Source organism: Calliphora vicina, chromosome 3, assembly GCF_958450345.1.
Source record: "Calliphora vicina chromosome 3, idCalVici1.1, whole genome shotgun sequence".
NCBI lineage: Eukaryota > Metazoa > Arthropoda > Insecta > Diptera > Calliphoridae > Calliphora > Calliphora vicina.
The window spans coordinates 8,508,672-8,528,890 of NC_088782.1; the positions used below are offsets into that span (position 1 = coordinate 8,508,672).

Below are 20,219 nucleotides of genomic sequence, written 5' to 3' on the forward strand. Positions count from 1 at the left end.
TCATGGCAAGTGGCAAAGTGGTCAATGTTATAGACGGGTTACTTTGTTGGTTTCTTAAAACTGGCTGCATAAAAGGAAAATGGAAGTGATTCAGTTGCACATAAAAACCGTGACAAAAGAATCGACAACATCAAAAAAAGCGGAAGAAAAAAACATATCGGAAAATAAAATAGTACAACAAAACGTGAGCTTGTTGTGAAAGTCATATTATACTGTAATACATACATACAGCGGACAAATTTATGATGGCTCAAACAAAGTATAAATATTTTAATAAGAAAATAAAAATGATGTTGCTGCTTTTAATATTAATGTGGTCATTAATGGGGCAACATGTTTATGGTAAATCATCAACGTATGATATTGGTATTGTGACTGCTGCTGCTGATGCTGCCCGTACTACTATTGCTGATGTTGCGGCGGATGATGCTGTTTATGATGATACTAATGGCATCAGGGACACGATACAAGAAAATATTGTAAAAATACCAACGACAAACGATGCAAAGAAAGCAATGGCAACAACAACAAATACAACAGCCACTGAGAATAAAGACAAGAATAACAATACCAACACGATTTATGGCCATATTAATGAAAACGATAATAATTCCAATAAATTGCCACAAAATGTAGCAGCAAAAAGAGACCAACAACAGTCAAATATGATGTATAGGAACATGAAAATGCCAACAGCAGCATCAGCAGCAGCCCTATTGCCATCATCATCATCATCAATATCAACAATGTCTGCAGCGGCAACAACAATGCCACCAACAGAGTCATTGGCGATGCCAAAAGATCAATTAAATAAAATAACAGAGTCTGAAATCCCAAAGAGCAATGAGAAGGACAACAAAAACATCAACAACAACAAACCGGAAGAGAGCATAGAATCGAAAATGTCAACGTTAAAAGATAATGATACGAGTAACAACATAGCTGGTGGAAACAGTAGCAAAGTTTTAAAAAACAATATAAATGACAAAACAACTGATTCATACCAGAATGAAACAAGCGCGGTTGATGGTGCTGAGGAGAAAGATACAAATGAAGATGACCCTGAAATCAATAATGAAAACTCAGACAACTTTAATACATTCGATTCAGCAGCCCATGCCCAACAAATGTTTATAACGGAATTTGCCTTGAAATTCAAACAAATACCACGAGTGACATTTTTCACCTGCAAGGAACCAGCTGAAACAACTTCCGAACAATCAGATGCTAAAACTACTAAAAATAACTACAATAGACATACAGACATGAATATGGACATGGTGGAATTTGTACGACGCATGTTTACTCCGGAAGCCGAAAGTGAAGTGCCCAATTCTCCAAGTCTTATGATGAAGGTTGTTTTAATTGATCATTTACTAAATAAGAAAAGTGCGAGTTCAAGCAATACCCCAACACGTGTAGGATTTGGTAGGCCTAGTCCTTTTGGTGCGGCTGCTGCTAGTGGTCCAGCTACACGTAATACATTCACCAATGCTAATTGGTTAGAGCAGATCTTAAAGCCGGAACCATTTCGTCAAATTGTGGTTTTGGATTTAGCTTGCGGAGGAGCTAGTCGTCGTCTGCTGGATATGGTGAGAATTTTAATAATTTTTGGGAAAATCATAGCATTACTCCTCCCTCATACCCTCGCATTTACAACTCTAAAATGAAGATATTTTTTTTTATATTAAAATCCTCTATCTGATTTAGAATAGAAACATAAGTTTCATGAAATTACATTCATAGTTACAATTGGTCGATTCACAAAGGTATCCTATCATGTCATATTGTCATAATGTTATAATATTTTACAACGGTTTGAAAAATGTCCTAAAATAATACTACTCTATGAGTAGTATTCAGCAGAGACCTGCGCCGAACGCCTAAGAGTCAGTTAAGCCGAACCGCCGAGTCGTGAAATATTAGAACATTGTGACAATACGACATGATAGGATACCTTGTGAATCGACCAAATATCTAATTTAAAAATATAAAAATTTATTTTGGAAATACATCAGACATTTTTAACAGGCGTATCCAATTAACATGAAATTACACATAGACGTAGCTGAGGAGTAATCGAGTTAAAGTTTTGACGGGCTAGACACCCAGGAGTGGGTTCTTAAAGTAAGACACGTCAGACATTCATAAATTTTATACGCGTGCAAGTTGTTTGTGGTTAATTTTCAACTTTAAAGTCACCTATTTTCTGATTTGAACATTCTTTTTGTGTGATCAGAATGTTAATGCTTTTTCTCTGCAGATATATTTGATATATTTGGCTTTATGTCCCCTACTCTCCTTTTCTGAAGGAAGATTTGGATTTTAAATTTTATTCATCAAAACGACATTTTTGGTGTCTTCTGCCAGCTGCAATAAAATGTCTGATTTATGGAGTATCGAATAGGGTGACCGATAGACTGGACGTTATAGTGTGTCTGGCTATCAATCTGAGGGCTGCGGGTTCGAATCCTGATAGTTTGCGTTTGTTTGAAAGAAAATTAGATATAAGTACAAAAACACTTTTTAAATTTATTAGAAGTTTATAAAAAAAATGTTAAAAGCAAATATTATTTTATAACCCATAGAATAAACGCATAGAACGGAAGGAGAGAGTTTACCATTCTCTTTGGAACAGAGTATCCGATATTGGCTTCATTCGTTCATGACCTCAAAACATGAGCAATTCTATATACAGAGAGCCTCAAAAGTGAGTATACACCAAAAAATATTTGATAATGAAAATCCTAAAATTTATTCATCGATTAAAATTTTAATGTTTCGGTTTGTTGGAGATTGAGTTGAATAATAGATTCGGTTGTGAAAACAAAAATTTAAGTCGGACTATAATAAGTTTCGTGATCTTAAAAAAATCAAAAAATTCGCGGGTGTTTACTCACTTTTGAGGATGTGTCTCCATAAAAAGAAAAATATGGAAACATTTTCTTTAATTTTAAGTTAAAGTGAAATTTTAAGCTTTAGTGATATAACATCGATCCAAACAAATAGTAGTCGGACGGGCAATGTCTGGACTATAAAGCGGGTGAGGCAAAACTTCCAAACCACTTCATTCTAAATAGTTTTTAACAGCTATTGCAACATGTGGCATTATCATGATGGAATAATACGGTTTCATATCTGCTCGCTTCAAACGAATCAGTTGTATTTGGTACAGGTTTCCTGTGATGATTTCAGCAGCTCATAATAGATAGGACCCTTTTGTTGCCACAAAATACTGAGCATTTCCTTAGCGTCAAGGATATTTGGCTTTGGTTTGGATTCGGCTGGTTGGCCGGGCTTCACATACGATCTCTTGCGCTTAAGGTTATCGTAATGGATCCATTTTTCATCGCACATAATGATTTGGTGCAAAAATTATTTTTCTTTAATAGCGTTCTAACATCATTTTGGATATGATAAATTTCCAGTCCAGTCTTCCCAGTTCTCACGGCTTCAATCCGTATGATACCCAATTTACCTGCTTTTGGATTAGGGTTTTTAATTTCCCTACCTTTTTTGACTCCCGGGAATCGGGAAATTTTTTTCTTAATTCCCGGGTACCCGGCTATTCCCGAAATATATAATGATACTGTAAATTAGGAACATTATAGCCAAATTTCATATAAAAACTTAGTGTTATAATTATTAAATATCAGAGCGAATGAATTAATAAAATTTGTGTTTAATTCAGTAAAATCTTAATTAAAGAATATCAGCCTTTCATTCCATAAATCCATTCCTAATATTTAATTTTTTAGATTCATTCCAAAACCTTTGTTTAAACTGAATTAATTTTAAAGATAATTAATAACAGAATTTATTCAAACTTTTAATGATTAAATTTTTGTTAAATCAAATCATTTACAAAATTAATCGAACAAATTGTCTTACGCCTTTTTGTAATAGATCTGAATTGAAGAACAATTTAATCAATTAATAAATTTTTGAAACTATTTTGTTATGGATTTGAAGAAGAAATTTAAAGAAATTAGAATGATTCAATAAGAAATAAGTTCTATAAATGATGAATTCACTTTTTAAATTTTCATACGAAAAACCACAAATAAATAATAATAATAAGCGGTAAAAAACTGTAAAAAACTTTTCATTGTTTTTTGGTAAAAAAAAAATAGAGTTGTTTTCTATGTATTTTCGTCAGTTCCGAATTCCCGGGATTCCCGGGATAAAAACCCTATTTTGGATGAATCATGCTACTCGCAAAAGTTTTGAAATTGCTGCTGGAGTAGCTCCCAATAATTTTGTAAGCTCTTGTTGAATTTGACAACAATCTTCATGAAGTAATGCCTCCAATTCTAGGACTTCAAACTTTTTTGGCTGGCCTTTCTTTGTCTTCCGTTTCAAAATCACCATTTCTGAACTTGAAACCGATGGAACACATTCTTCATAAGCTTTGTTGAGCAATCGGTGTGCTTCAGCGGCTCCTTTTTCAAATTGAAGAATTGAAGCAAAACTTCCCGTAGATGGCGCCTTGTTGCAAAAAAATTCGACATTTTCGAAGAAAAAAAAAATGACAGATATGTTCCTTGAAAATTACATATAAGTTAGTAAAAACAAAAACCGTGTTCAAAAGATAAGCCATCATACACCTAATATTTTTGGAAATATTAGGATATTTTTACTAAATGTTTCTTATCTCGAAAACCCCTCATGGTCTCTTTCTGTTAACCTTACAATGGCTTACAACTAAGGAAATTCTGTAGAAAATGGAGATATCATTAGTTCAAGGACAATTTATTGGTTTAATAACCTGTGTTCAAAAGAAAATGTTTTTTAGGAAAATTTATCAGACAATTGGATAAGCAATTAAACGGTTTTACACCATGATTATGTAAAATTTAAAGCAAATTTAAAATTTCTGAGCAAGTTTAAATTTAGTATGACCCTAAAGAATCTGATTACCTAGTTTTAACTATGTTTTGAAGAAGTAAACTTTGAAACAATTTTTGTTTCCTCCCTTCAATGACATATCAAAAAACATATGTAAATATTCCTCTATTAAGAAACAAATTCTTGTATTTTCTTTTCCTAAATCACATCAATTATTTTTAATCGTCTAAACTAAATTTCAGACATCATTTTGGAAATAATCATCAAGTTAAACTGCTACACACACACACACACATTTTGATTACTTAACATTAAATTATTTATTCTATTTCTTATTTGTGCCATTGTTTCTTTATTAAATGCTTCCTTGTGTTTATCAACAAATATGATGGAATCTATGACATAAAAATCAATCTATCTATACAATATAAATGCTGCACTACTTTACTTGTTTACTTTGGGAAAAAAAATAAAAATAAAATAAAAAAAAACGGAAACGGATATTAAACATTTATGTTTGCATGGTGTGTCACACAATAATGATGTTTAACTGTTCTACTGCTACTAATACACTTTAACTGTGATGTTGTTTGCCTATGTCGTCGTCATCTTCCACATCTACGTGTCTGGATGAGTGAATCGATACATTTGTCCATGTCTGCTTATGTCATTCATTCATTCATTCAACGAACGTTTTTACTTACTTCCAACTACTACTCATTTTCATTTTCATCTACAACTTGAACATCAACAGGCCTCAAATAAGGCTTTTTTTAACTCCATGTATCATTGGTTGTTGTTGAAGGATTATGTATTTAATCGACAAACTGAAATCGATGATGCGGATGATATAGAAAGCAAGATGAACAGTTACACTGGTAAAAGCTCCAAGGAGGAAATTGTCAACGGCAGCTACAATGCTACAATGATGCTACAAGTTAAAAAATTATCCACATACCCATCGGATGTTGTTGGCGCCTCCACATCCGGTTCTGGCATACAAAACAAAGTCACACCAACCACTTTAGCCTCATCCTCATCCGCATCCACATCAAAGTCGTCTTTGGCAGGTAATCGCCAGCAACAGCAACAGCGTATCGTAGACGAAAAGTTGACTACTGCTTCTTCTTCTACAAATGCCAGTCGTGCTGGGGTAACAGATGAGGATGACATAGAGATTATTGAAAAGTTCCTTGAAAAACTCAACATCAATATAAATACAGAGTTAATATTGGCAAAACGACGTATGCGTGCCACTACGCCACCTATCTTCCCCTCAGCATCACTAACAAACTTTACATCAACAGAGTCGGATGATTATAATACACTTCAAAAGATGGATTACTACTTGTTATACGATGTTTGGTATGTTCCAACAATGTTCGTTCGTTCGTTCATTCTACTACTACTTTTCCTACTCCTATATATTTTAAAAATATATATATTTCTATGTACAAACGTACGTAAATTTGGATTCATCTATCTAAATACATGCTGATAAACAAACATCCATACATATGTATGTTTATTAGGCTGGCCTTTGTTTGGCACTTTCTGGATTTTCGTTACTCCCAAGATTCAAAATTGTTCTCCGTCATCTTAAAACCAATTGCTGAAAATTTGAGCAAAATCCAATAACGCTTAGAGTCTGCATATTTTATATGAAGTTTCGTGTTTTGAGTTAATATTTTCAAAAATATTTCAAAAATTTAATGTTTCAAAAAAACTCAAAATAAAATAGTTTTTTATCCATAGATGCTTTTGATATTAAAATAAATGTAAATCAATGTACAATTAAACAAGTAAGAGAGCTATATTCGGCTGTGCCGAATCTTATATACTCTTCACCAAATTATATTTTAAAATACAAAATTTTAAATATTTTTAGGTACTTACATGACACAACAATATAAGGTAGACTCAGTAGAAAATGAATTCTCAATTATACAATTCTTTTAAAGTCAAACAAAAGAAAATATAAAAAGATATGAAAAAAATCAAAATAAAAGTTTGACATTATAGGGCTAAATATTGAAAACTACTATTGTTTCTACCTTCTACAATTACTTAAAAATAATTGAAAAAAAATTTTTTCAAAATAGTTTTTGAAAATTTAAAAAAAAATTTCAAATTTTTTCAAAATTTTAAACAATTTTTTTTAAATTTATTAGTGACAACAATAACAATGATCTAAATACATGCTGATAAACAAACATCCATACATATGTAGTTTATTAGGCTGGATTTTGTTTGACACTTTCTGGATTTTCGATGCTCCTAAGATCCAAAATTGTTCTCAGTCATCTGAAAAACTATTGCTGAAAATTTTAGAAAAATCCAATAACGCCTAGAATCTGCATATTTTATATTTTCAAAAATATTGCAAAACTTTATGTTTCAACAACTCAATATTTTTTTTGTATTTTTTCGTAATTGTTTTTTAATTTATTTTAAAAAAGTTTTTTCCAAATTTTTTCTTAATTTTAAAAATTTTTTTTTTAAATTTATTGAAAAAAAAATTTTGACAAACAAAATCTTTTGGTGAAAAAATTCGTGTTAAAAAATGTTTTCCAGATTATGACCCATTGTAAGTCCAACTTACTATAGTAAACCAGATATAGATAAAAAATAGGCAAAAATCGAAGTTGTGCCGGTTTTTTCCTTATACATCAGCGATTTGTGGGCCGATTTTCTCGGCATCCTACCCGAAAGAATTCCCGATATATTGATATATCAATCATGTTTGTAAGTTATTTGGGGCTACGTAAAGTTGATTTCAACATACAGACGGACATGGCTACATCGACTTTGTTATCTAAAACGATCCAGAATATGAAGAAATTTGAAACGGAATGACAAATCTATATACATATATAGCCTTGCCACTCATGTTGAAGGGTATAAAAATGTGTTATTAGCATGAAACATCTTAACTTACCAAATCATTTGATTAGCAAATAACGTTTGTACATAATTTTCAAAATATTTTATCTTCCTCTTCCATCTGATTACTATTTAATTTAATTTGTCTATATCCATTATTATAAATAATTCAAATAGTACCATTAAAATAGAGAAAAAGTACCATAAACTCCCATGAATTCGCAAAAGCTCAGATCCACATAAACTTTATTTCATGTTTTTATGTTCATTGTTGAATGGATTACAAAAAGTACCATGCGAATAAAGAAAAGTTAGCAAAAGTTTCGCCCTTGAATTCTCAATCACTTATGAATTCTCAATCACTTCTAAAAAGTACCAGTAGAATAAAGTACCTTATATTCTCACTCAATTTCTTATTTCTAGTTCCATTATTATAGAAAATTCAAAAAGTACCATTCAAATAAAGAAAAAGTACCATAAAGTCGCGCTTTGAATTCTCACTTACTTAAAACCATATATGTTTAATTTTATGTTTCTAGGTCCATTATTATAGAAAATCTTAAAAGTACCATTAGAAGGAAAAAAGTACCAATAAATACACCCTTTTCATATTCTTATTCATTCAGGATCATATGTGTCTAATTTCATGATTCCATGTTCGTTATTATAAATGTATTAAAAAAGTACCATTAAAATAAAAAAGTACCATAAAATCACCCCCTTGGATTCTTATTAACTCAGAACCATATATGAGGAGCCGCAGAACAAAGGCACTTTTTTGAAAATTTAAAAATTTTGGGAAATTGGTTTTTTCTAAAAAATTTAAATCAACCCAAATATTATAAAAATACCATAAAATCAATTTGTAAAAAAAATCGAAAAAGTACCTTTTGTTCTGCGGCTCCTTATATGCTAATTTCATATTTCTAGGTCCGTTATTAAAGAAAATATAAAAGTATCATTAGAAGAAGCAAAAAGTACTCAGTTCTCACATTTTGGTACCTAAATTTTATCCCCTATTCCTAACTCAAACTTCACTCAGATACCTTTTAAGTGACTTTAACTTAATGTCGATAAGTCAAATAATTTAAAATATTAAAAAAAGTACCATTAGGAGAAATGTACCAATTTCCCTTTTCCTTCTTGAGTTTTTAAATTTGAAATTTAAAAATACTCCATTTTGCCAAAATTGTTTATGCTACAGACATGTCTCCAACGATTTAAATCTATGTTAATGTGCTCAAGAAATATATGTTTCAAAAGTCTGTTAGTTAATTTTTGTATGAATCCAGGAACCAATGTTAAAAATTGTATCAAAATTGGCTTAATAATTTCAAATAAGATGTAGTTTCCCGTTTGTATCCTCTCTTTGGTACCTTTTTTTATCCCCGTTGCGGTGGTAAAATTTTATTCGAATAAATTTCTGTATCGTGGAAGGAGCTCATAATAAAATATAGAAAAACATAGTTTATGAAAAAGTACCAAAAATAAACACAATTTTTATCCCTTAAGGCTTCGAATTTCCAAAAAGCACCAAATTTATATTTGTTATTTTTTGATAAGTAAAGATTTGAAATTTGTTTATTGTTTATTGGTTTAAAAGATCATAGGGTGCCAACAAAGTACCAAAATACAGTTTATGCCCGTTTTCACCCATAAAAGTTTCGATTTGCGAAAAAGTACCAAACACCTATCAGCTTATTTTTTAAATGGAGTAACACGCAATTTTAAGTTTTTTGTAACTTTATTAGTTTTGAAGATATAAAGATCCGTTTTTACCCCCTTTTTACCCCTAAACTTTCGTAAATCCCTTCTTAGTGGATCGTTTTAGAGAGGGAGGGACCCACAGTTAAAATTTAAAGATTCTAGCTAGCTTCAGTAGTCAGGGAAGTGCAAAACTTAAAAAAAAAAAATGTGCAACCTATAAACATTATCCGATTTTGCTAAAATGTTCTGCATTTGATTTTTAGATGACGCAGAACCATTTTAGACCTTGGGGGCATCGAAAATGCAAAATAAGCGCAACCCTTATGTTTATACACTAGACAGAGAAAGAGTGAGAGCAAAAGAGAGGAAAAAACAAGAAAGTTTTTATTAGACATCATTGTTGCACTGAATGTTTAAATAGTTGCAAAAGGCATGTTTGTTGCCGTTTTTTATTTATTTTTTTTTTTAATTTTTTTAATACAGTTTTTTTCCACTTTCTTTCCTGTGTATGGATGTTGTTTTTTTTTTGCCAGCAGATGATCAATGGAAAAGTTAAATCAAGTCAATATTAAATATTTTTTTATTTACTTGAATGAAACTCAATCCAGTTAATGACATTCATTTTAAATTCTATTCAAACATCTAAAACAAAGAAAATAAAAATTATTAAATTTGCTTTTGCTAAGTATTAAATGAAGGGATTTATTGTTAAAAGGATTACAGTAAAACTTTACATTTATGTGATGTGTTTTTATAGGAATCCAGGTCTGCAGTATGGCGGCGAATTGAATATGACCGAAATTGGTTATTTCACACGTAAGGGGGGCTTTGAAGTGGCCGACTGGTACCGAACTACTTCGACGACATTGAGACGCCTCAATATGGATTTGGCTAAAGTGCGATGTTTAGTAGTGGTAAGAAAATGTAGCCTTAACCCTCTAACGGTCAAATGCAAAATGTCATTATTTATTTTACATTCTTACTTAGATTACCAATAAAAATCACACTGGTACTTTGGAGGAATACTTGACGACACACTATGATACACATTTGGATTCCATGAATCGTTTCAATTTTGCTCTATTAACGCAAGTCAGAGATTTATTTAATTTCAGGTTCGTTATTTTATATTTTCTTCATCCGTTTTCATTTAAAAATAATTCTTACTCAATTTTTGTGTTTAATTTTTTAAGAATTGTTAATAAATATTTACTTAAATTTGGGTATATTTAATAGAAAAATACTTGGATATGAGGCCTTGTATGGTGTTATTCCTAGTATTAGATCCTAGGTGTGAATTGGTAACAAAAAACAAAAATTTTTTAATTGAGCGAATTCACTTAATTGTGAATAAATTCGATGAAAATCCATAGATTTTTATGATCAATATCTCATTTCGTCCCTATTATATGAGGCTTTACGATAGAGCAATAAATCTCAACAATTTCAGCCGTTTTGGATTTTTCATGATTTTTTTAATCCAAAAAAATTTGCTATTTTCACGCAAAAAATATATTTTGTGCTTCAATATGTTATTATAACTCCGAAACTACTGAGCCGATTGAAACGCAATATATATATGAAAATTTGTATATAACATGGGGAAAATGTTTTCAAAATTCAATCAATCGAAAGAAGAATATTAACTCTCCAATTTTATGTATATCAAACAAAAATGTAATATTTTGTGAAAATGAGCGAATTCACTTAATTGTGAATAAATTCGAAAAGAATCAATCGATTTTTATGATCGATATCTCGTTTTGTCTTTATTACATGATGCTTTACGATAGAGCAATAAATCTGAACAATTTCTCCAGTTTTCGATTTTTCATGATTTTTTAAAACAAAAAAAATTTGCTATTTTCACGCAAAAAATATATTTTGTGCTTCAATATCTATATATACAGTGGTGGTCAAAACATATGCAACCAGCAACAGAATTTTACAAAAGTGGTTTAAACTACTTTAAGATGTAAACAAAAATATTCATTTGCTTATAATATTTTTTAATTTATGCTTTAAAAATAAGAATATGAAATTTAATTCAGAATTTTTTGCATTGAAAAGAAAAAAAATTTAAAAAACTACGTATGGGTTGATATTTCATTGGCCAAAACATATGCAACTAATTGCTTTTAAAACATTTCTGTCTATAAAACTTAATATTTCGTGGCAAATCCTATATTTCCAATGACGGCCTTACATCGGCAAGGCTGTGAAGCTATCAAATTGGCAATAAAATTTGCAGGAATAGCGTTCCAAGCATCTACCATTCCTTGAAACATAATATCTGAATTAGTGCAATTTTCGGTGTCGATTCTTTGATTAACGATTGCCCAAATGTTCTCAATGGGATTTAGATCTGGTAATTGTGGTGGCCATTCCATTACCGAAACTCTTTCTAGTGCTAACAACGATTTAACAACATGTGAAGAGTGCTTGGGGTCGTTATAGTGCTGAATAACTCATCCAAGAGGCTTATTATCCTCAGAATTTGGAAGCATTACTCTTTCCAAGATGTCTCTATAGATAAATCCATCCATTATTTCATTAATTTAGAGCGATTGGCCAACTCCAGCAGCAGAAAAACTGCCCCCATACCATTACGTTGCATCCTCCATGTTTCAGTGTCTTTTTGCATTATGTGCTTGAAGCCGCGTGTTAAGTGGTCGTCTTACGTAACACATGATATCACTTCCGATGATATTAAATTCGGATTCGTCGCTAAATAGGACAGTCGTCCATTTATTTTCTGGCCAATTTAAATACTCCATAGCAAACTTCAAACGTTTCTTTTAATATAAGCGGTTTTTGCGCGTAGGGAAATCGTCGGTGAAGCTTGCAGGATGCAACGTAGTGGTATGGGGGTTGTTTTTCTGCTGCTGGAGTTGGCCCATCGCTCTAAATTAATGAAATAATGGATGGATTTATCTATACAGACATCTTGGAAAGAGTAATGTTTCCAAATTCTGAGGATAATAAGCCTCTTCGATGAGTTATTCAGCACGATAACGACCCCAAGCACTCTTCACATGTTGTTAAATCGTGGTTAGCACAAGAAACAGTTTCGGTAATGGAATGGCCACCACAATTACCAGATCTAAATCCCATTGAGAACATTTGGGAAATCGTTAATCAAAGAATCGACACCGAAAATTGCACTAATTCAATATTATTAATAATATTATGTTTCAAGGATTGGTAGATGCTTGGAACGCTATTCCTGCAAATTTTATTGCCAATTTGATAGCTTCACAGCCTTGCCGATGTAAGGCCGTCATTGAAAATATAGGATTTGCCACGAAATATTAAGTTTTATAGACAGAAATGTTTTAAAAGCAATTAGTTGCATATGTTTTGGCCAATGAAATATCAACCCATACGTAGTTTTTTAAATTTTTTTTCTTTTCAATGCAAAAAATTCTGAATTAAATTTCATATTCTTATTTTTAAAGCATAAATTAAAAAATATTATAAGCAAATGAATATTTTTGTTTACATCTTAAAGTAGTTTAAACCACTTTTGTAAAATTCTGTTGCTGGTTGCATATGTTTTGACCACCACTGTATAAAAGAGTAACGTTACTGACTGACTGACTGACTGACTGACTGATTCATCATCGCACAGCCCAAACGGCTGAAGCTAGAATCACGAAATTTTAACTGTGGGTTCCTCCCTCCCCAAAACGATCCGATAAGAAGGGATTTTTGGAAATTCGAACGTTTAGGGGGTAAAAAAGGGTAAAAACGGGTAAATTCGGTAACCTTATATCTTCAAAACTAATAAAGATATAAAAAAACTTAAAATAGCATGTTACTCCATTTAAAAAATAAGCTGACAGGTGTTTCGTACTTTTTGGAAATTCGAAACTTTTAGGGGAGAAAACGGGTAAAAACTGTATTTTGGTACTTTTTTTGCACCCTATGTATCTTTTAAACCAATAAACATAGAAACAAATTTTAAATCGTATTCTTTAATTAACAAAAAATAAAAAATATAAGTTTGGTACTTTTTGGAAATTCGAACCTTTAAGGGATAAAAATTGTGTTAATTTTTGGTACTTTTTCATAAAATATGTTTTTCTATAATTTGACATAGACATACGAATATTTTATTATGAGCTCCCACCACGTTACAGAAATTTATTTCAATGAAATTGTACCACCTCAATGGGGATGAAAAAGGTACCAAAAAGGTGATAAAATCGGGAAAATACATTATATTTGAAATTATTAAGCCAATTTTGATAATTTTTTTTAACGTTGGTTCCTGGATTCATACAAGAATTAACTAACAGGGTGTTATTTGGAACTCGAGTACCAAGGTGTATATTGGGCCAAATCCGGGTAAACAGTTTGGTACTTTTTTTAAAACATATTTATTCTTGGGCACATTAACACAGATTTTAATATTTTGATACATGCCTGTAGCATAAACAATTTTGGCAAAATGGAATATTTTTAAATTTCAAACTTGAGGGGTGTTCAAGCAAGAAAAGGGAAATTGGTACTTTTCTCCTAATGGTACTTTTTTAAAATTTAAATTATTTCAGTTATCGACATTAAAGTTAGCTGATATGTATTTGAGTGAAGTTAGTGTTAGGAATAGGGGATAATATTTAGGTACCAAAATGTGTGAACTGTACTATAGGTACTTTTTTGTTCATCTAATGGTACTTTTTGAAATTTCTATAATAATGGACTTAGAAACATGAAATTAAACATATATGGTCCTAAGTGAGTGAGAATTCTAGGGGGAGACTTTTTGGTACTTTTTCTTTATTGGAATGGTACTTTTTGTAATTTCTTCACCAATGAACCTAGAAACATGAAATAAAGCTTATATATAAACCGAGTGAGTGGGAAACCACAAGTGTGGGTTTTTTGGTACTTTTTCTATATTCTAATGGTACTTTTTTGAATTTTCTATAACTATGGACTGAGAAACATGAAATTAAGCATATATGGTCTAAGTAAGTTATAATTCTAGGGGGAGACTTTTTGGTACTTTTTCTTTATTCGATTGGTACTTTTTGTAATTTCTTCACCAATGAACCTAGAAACATGAAATAAAGCTTATATGGAACCGAGTGAGTGGGAAACCACAAGTGTGGGCTTTTTGGTCCTTTTTCTATATTCTAATGGTACTTTTTTGAATTTTCTTTAACAATGGACTTAGAGACATGAAATTAAGCATATATGGTCCTAAGTGAGTGAGAATTCTAGGGGGAGACTTTTTGGTACTTTTTCTTTATTCGAATGGTACTTTTTGTAATTTCTTCACCAATGAACCTAAAAACATGAAATTAAGACCGGAGTGAGTGGGAATCTGCAAGTGACTGCTTTTTGGTACTTTTTCTATATTCGAATGGTACTTTTTGAATTTTCTGTAATAATGGACATAGAAATATGAAGTTAAGCATATATGGTCCTAAGTGAGTGAGAATTCTAGGGGGAGTACTTTTGGTACTTTTTGTTTATTCTAATAGTACTTTTTTGAATTTTCTATAACAATGAACTTAGAAACATGAAATTAAGCATATATGGTCCTAAGTAAGTGAGAATTCTATGGGGAGACTTTGTGGTACTTTTTCTTTATTCGATTGGTACTTTTTGTAATTTCTTCACCAATGAACCTAGAAACATTAAATAAAGGTTATACGGACCCGAGTGGGTGAGCAACTACAAGTGGGTGCTTTTTGGTACTTTTTCTATATTCTAATGTTACTTTTTGAATTTTCTATAACATAATGGACCTAGAAATATGAAATTGAGCGTATATGGTCCTAAGTAATTGAAAATTCAAGCGGATACCTCATGGTACCTTTTGTTTATTCTAATGGTACTTTTTTTTAATTTTCTATAGCAATGGACTTAAAACATGAAATTAAGCATACATGGTCCTAAGTGAGTTAGAATTCTAGGGGAGACTTTTTGGTACTTTTTCTTTATTCGAATGGTACTTTTTGTAATTTCTTCACCAATGAACCTAAAAACATGAAATTAAGCTTATATGGACCGGAGTGAGTGGGAAACCACAAGTGGGGGATTTTTGGTACTTTTTATATATTCTAATGGTACTTTTTTGAATTTCCTATAATAATGGACCTAGAGTTTCCAAAAAATCGAAGAATTTCAAAACCGCGGTTTCGGTTTTAAAAAATTAAAAACCGATCGGTTTCGGTTTTGTGATAATTTATTAAATCTTAAGTATTATAGAAACAAAATTAGTTGATAATATAGGAAATGATATACAAATCTAAAATTCAAACTTGACGGGTTATGGTTTAGTGAATGCGAATTTAAAAGTGATAATCAATGGTACTATTTCCTTATTGCAATGGTACTTTTTGAATATTTTATAATAATAAACATAAAAATTTTAAATTAGGAACACATTTTGCATTTTCTATAATAATGGACCCAGAAATATAAAATTAGACATTTTCAATTAGATTCACAAACGGAGACTTAATAGTACTATTTCTTTCTTCTAATTGGGGTGGCGAAGCGCACCGGGTCTGCTAGTGTTATTATAACTCCGAAACTACTGAGCCGATTGAAACGCAATATATATATGAAAATTTGTATATAACATGGGGAAAATGTTTTCAAAATTCAATCAATCGAAAGAAGAATATTAACTCTCCAATTTTATGTATATCAAACAAAAATGTAATATTTTGTGAAAATGAGCGAATTCACTTAATTGTGAATAAATTCGAAAAGAATCAATCGATTTTTATGATCGATATCTCGTTTTGTCTTTATTACATGATGCTTTACGATAGAGCAATAAATCTGAACAATTTCTCCAGTTTTCGATTTTTCATGATTTTTTAAAACAAAAAAAATTTGCTATTTTCACGCAAGAAATATATTTTGTGCTTCAATATGTTATTATAACTCCGAAACTACTCAGCCAATTGAAACGCAATATATATATGAAAATTTGTACATATCACGTGGAACATGTTTTCAAAATTCAATCATTCAAAATAAGAATATTAACTCTCCAATTTTATGTATATCAAACAAAAACGTAAAATTTTGTGAAAATGATCGAATTCACTTAATTGTGAATAAATTCGAAAAGAATCAGTCGATTTTTATGATCGATATCTCGTTTTGTGTCTATTACAGTAGGCTTTACGATAAAAGGATAAATCTGATAAATTTTAGCCGTTTTCGATTTTTCTTGATTTTTTTAATCCAAAAAAATTTGCTATTTTCACATAAAAATATATGTTTTGCTTTAATTCGTTATTATAACTCCGAAACTACTGAGCGTATTAAAATGCAATATATAAACGGATTAAAGGATATGTAAATATGTATATATGTATATATGTAAATTTTTTTAAGTTTACCTTAATAAGATCGGACTAATCGTTTTTGAGTAATCATTAATTATGTGGAGAAACGTCTAAAAAACACAATTTTACTTAAAAAATTAAAAAAAAACCTCTCCATAGAATTTAAAATTTGGACCATATTTATACTACTGGAACCACAATACATCAAAATTGTGTACTGGTTTAAAAAGCCTCTAAATTTTGTTCGATTTAGTTTCCCTGTGTAATGTTTTAAGTATGTTTTCTATGTCTACCTTTATTTTTCAATATTAGCTGTCATAAGTAAATTCGTGTGCCCGTTTCGTAATAAATTTTCTATAAATAAAATGATTTTAGCATTTTATTTTTAGAAAAAGTTGTCGCAATGCCCGAAAAATTTCACAAAGTTCCTTTTCAGCAAATGTAGAAATATTAAAAACCTAAAATAGGACCTTATAAGCTTCTAGTCATATAAACAAATTTAGAAATGGTAACTTCTAGTATTTCATAATTTTGAGTTAGTTACTGAATATATGATTTAATTTTTATAAAAATTCCAAAATTTAATTGTATAAATTTACTGTAGTTTTCTTCTTAACTTTGTTCCATTTGCAATTTGTGAAAACAAATAGAAATAATGGAAAAAAAAAGAATCAATTTAAGAGTCATCAATTATATTTCGTTTTTATAACAATTTTAATTCAATCTTCAGACATGTATACAACAAGTATGAAGAAAAAGTACTACATATTTACAATGAAAAATAAAAAATTTAATGTTTATACAAATACGTACAATGCTGCGCTTGAACACTCTACAGTCTGGGAATGTGTGATTAATGTGGATTTGTAATGGTTTTAATTCAAATTAAAATAGATATAAAAACTTGTTAGTGACTTGTAATCACTGAATATCAAACTTTTCAATGACCATTACATACCCTCGGCATTACATGGAAGTAGTCGAATAATGACTTATTTATAAGCTATAAATCTGAGGGTTGCTGGTTCAATTCCCGCCTGACACTGTATAATGCTTCGTAGTTTGTGTTGGTTAATAAAAAGTGTCAGAATATTGGCATTTAAACTCACTACTTGGTAGTGAACGTTTTTGCTGGAAGTAGTTTAGGATGTAATGTTTTAAAGAGTGATAAGTAGTGCGTAAAGTTTTCGTTGTAGTCTGGTGAATGCTGTTTCTTCAAAAATACTCAATTCATTTATTATAATGTTTAAATTTTTTGTAAGTACACTAGGGTATTCCAAAAAAAAATAATTCGCTAAATCGCTGATTTAGGAGAAAAAACTAATTTTGAAATTTTTTTTTTACCAACTTTCTCAGTTTTGCTACTATTAAATCCATTAAACCTTTCACTGCTGAGGAAAAATTTGTTGAATATTCCGGATTTTCCCGAAGTTTAAAATTTTAATTGGAATTAACCTGATACACAAGGTATCTAAATGAATCTAAAATATTTAAAGGCTTAAAGCGTATTCTATTTTAAATCTTAACAGTTTTAATTACGGAACTTTTTATTAAGGATTTTATGCAAACAGGTTAAGGTTTTATAAAAATTGTGATTTTAATAAAGAATACTAGATGAATAATGCCCTTAATTTCAACAAATAGATATCTATCAGTGCTTAGTTAGTTACCTATGGAGTAAAAATATTTGGTAATTTGTATCCGTAGATATTGATTAGAAATTAATGTCAAGTTACCTTTTAGGTAAATTTATCTGCTGGATATTTAAACCGTAGATGTTCATTTGTTGAAATTACGAACATAAGTGAATCGTTTATTTCAAAAACCAGTCAAGCAACAAAAAATCCAAAATTGAGTTATTGGGCGATTACTGTTTTGTGGAGGTAAATGCATCGTTTAATGCAAAAAAAAATAAATTAAATACTGCCACACTATTATGGTGAAGCAAAGTCGAGAAATCCGTGTTTAGTGCAGAATGAAGGCAAGTGGCAGCGCTTGGATTTATACTACGTAATACTAGACCCTAATCTATTTTTTTTGTGAATGTGAAAGATTTACAAGCTCTAAAACCCTTCTTGGTTGTATGTGAAGAGTTTTTGTGGGACTATTTTTCAATGGCCTACAACGGAAGCAGAATGCACTGTAGAACGAGTGTATGATGACGAATAGTTATTTCAGAACAAATATGTATAGTACATATATGAATATGATGTTAAACTTTTTTAAAAAGTTCATTTGTCATTTTACTTTTGAAGTTCCTAATAAAATTAGAAAATTTCGTATGAAATTTACAATAGTGATGGTTGTTTGTTTCAGAAACCAGTCAAGTGCAAACTTTATATTATTTTTTAAATAAATGTTAATAAAAATTGTATGTTTATCAAACAGTAACTTTATCAAACAGATAACTTTCATAGAAAAAAATATAAATTTTGTAAAAGTAATTTTTTGTTGCTAGAAAGTTTTCTTTGATTTAATTAAAATCAATAATTTGTTGCTTGATTGGTTTTTGAAATAAACAACTCAAGTAAAAATACACTGTTTGTGTAAACAAAATTTACATTTTTTAAGTTATTTCTTGTTAATCTGTATATAACAGAAATAATGTGATAAGTCCATTTTGTGGTATGCAAATGTATTAAGTCCAATTTGTTTTGTAAAAAGTATTATCTCAGTCAAATGAAATTGAAGAATAACTTCGTTTTTAAATATATAATAGCGTCAAACTTTTTTTAATTATTGGTTTATTCGTTAAATTTCAACTTAAAAAAGTAAATTCAAAATTTTTTTGAGGAAATATTGGATCATTGTGAAATTTATTTTCACCTTGACTCCTGATTTCAAAAACGTTGCAACTTTTTTTTGAGAGCATTTAAAAAGTTTTTTAACAATTTTATAGACACAGTAATTATTTATATTATTGTGGTAACCATAATATGGTAAAGTTAAGATTCACATGATTGTAGTAAATAAATACATGTTTATGGCAATCATATGTTTATATTAATCATTTTATCTAAATGAAATGCGGGATTCACAACAGATGGCGTATCTTTTGAATGCGGTTTTTGTTTTTAATAACTTATACATATGTAATTTTGAAGGGTACATATCTGTCATTTATTCTCACTTTTTTATTGAACATTATAGTGCTTCGAAATTGTCGAATTTTGTGCCAACAAAGCTCATATCGCACTCGTTCAACAATACTGTATTAATTCAAAATTTTAAAATGTTCAGTAGAGGGCAAAAACTGTTTGTGATTACATTTTAAGAGAATTTGAAAATCCGAATACATCATATTAAGCAAATTCCATTTGAAAATATATTTACATTGTTTTTCTTTAAATTTTTTGCATTTATTGCAAAATAAATCTATTTTTTGAGTTAATACCATTTTTCTGAATTTTCTCGATATTTTTTTGTATTATTTTATCAACAAAACAGTATCAACTCAAAATA

The 20,219-nt window shown here is 30.1% G+C and overlaps 1 protein-coding gene across 1 annotated transcript in view; it reads left to right on the forward strand.

Annotated features, from left to right (window-relative positions):
* Positions 1 to 239: 239 nt before the first annotated feature.
* The window catches only part of Ir64a (Ionotropic receptor 64a), a 29,071-nt gene continuing 9,091 nt past the window's right edge, over positions 240 to 20,219 (forward strand). The window contains exons 1-4 of the mRNA XM_065504226.1: positions 240 to 1,592; positions 5,603 to 6,213; positions 10,196 to 10,352; positions 10,426 to 10,553. Of these exons, the coding sequence (XP_065360298.1) occupies positions 243 to 1,592; positions 5,603 to 6,213; positions 10,196 to 10,352; positions 10,426 to 10,553 (2,246 nt within the window). The 5' untranslated portion in view covers positions 240 to 242. The remainder of the gene's footprint in view (positions 1,593 to 5,602; positions 6,214 to 10,195; positions 10,353 to 10,425; positions 10,554 to 20,219) is intronic.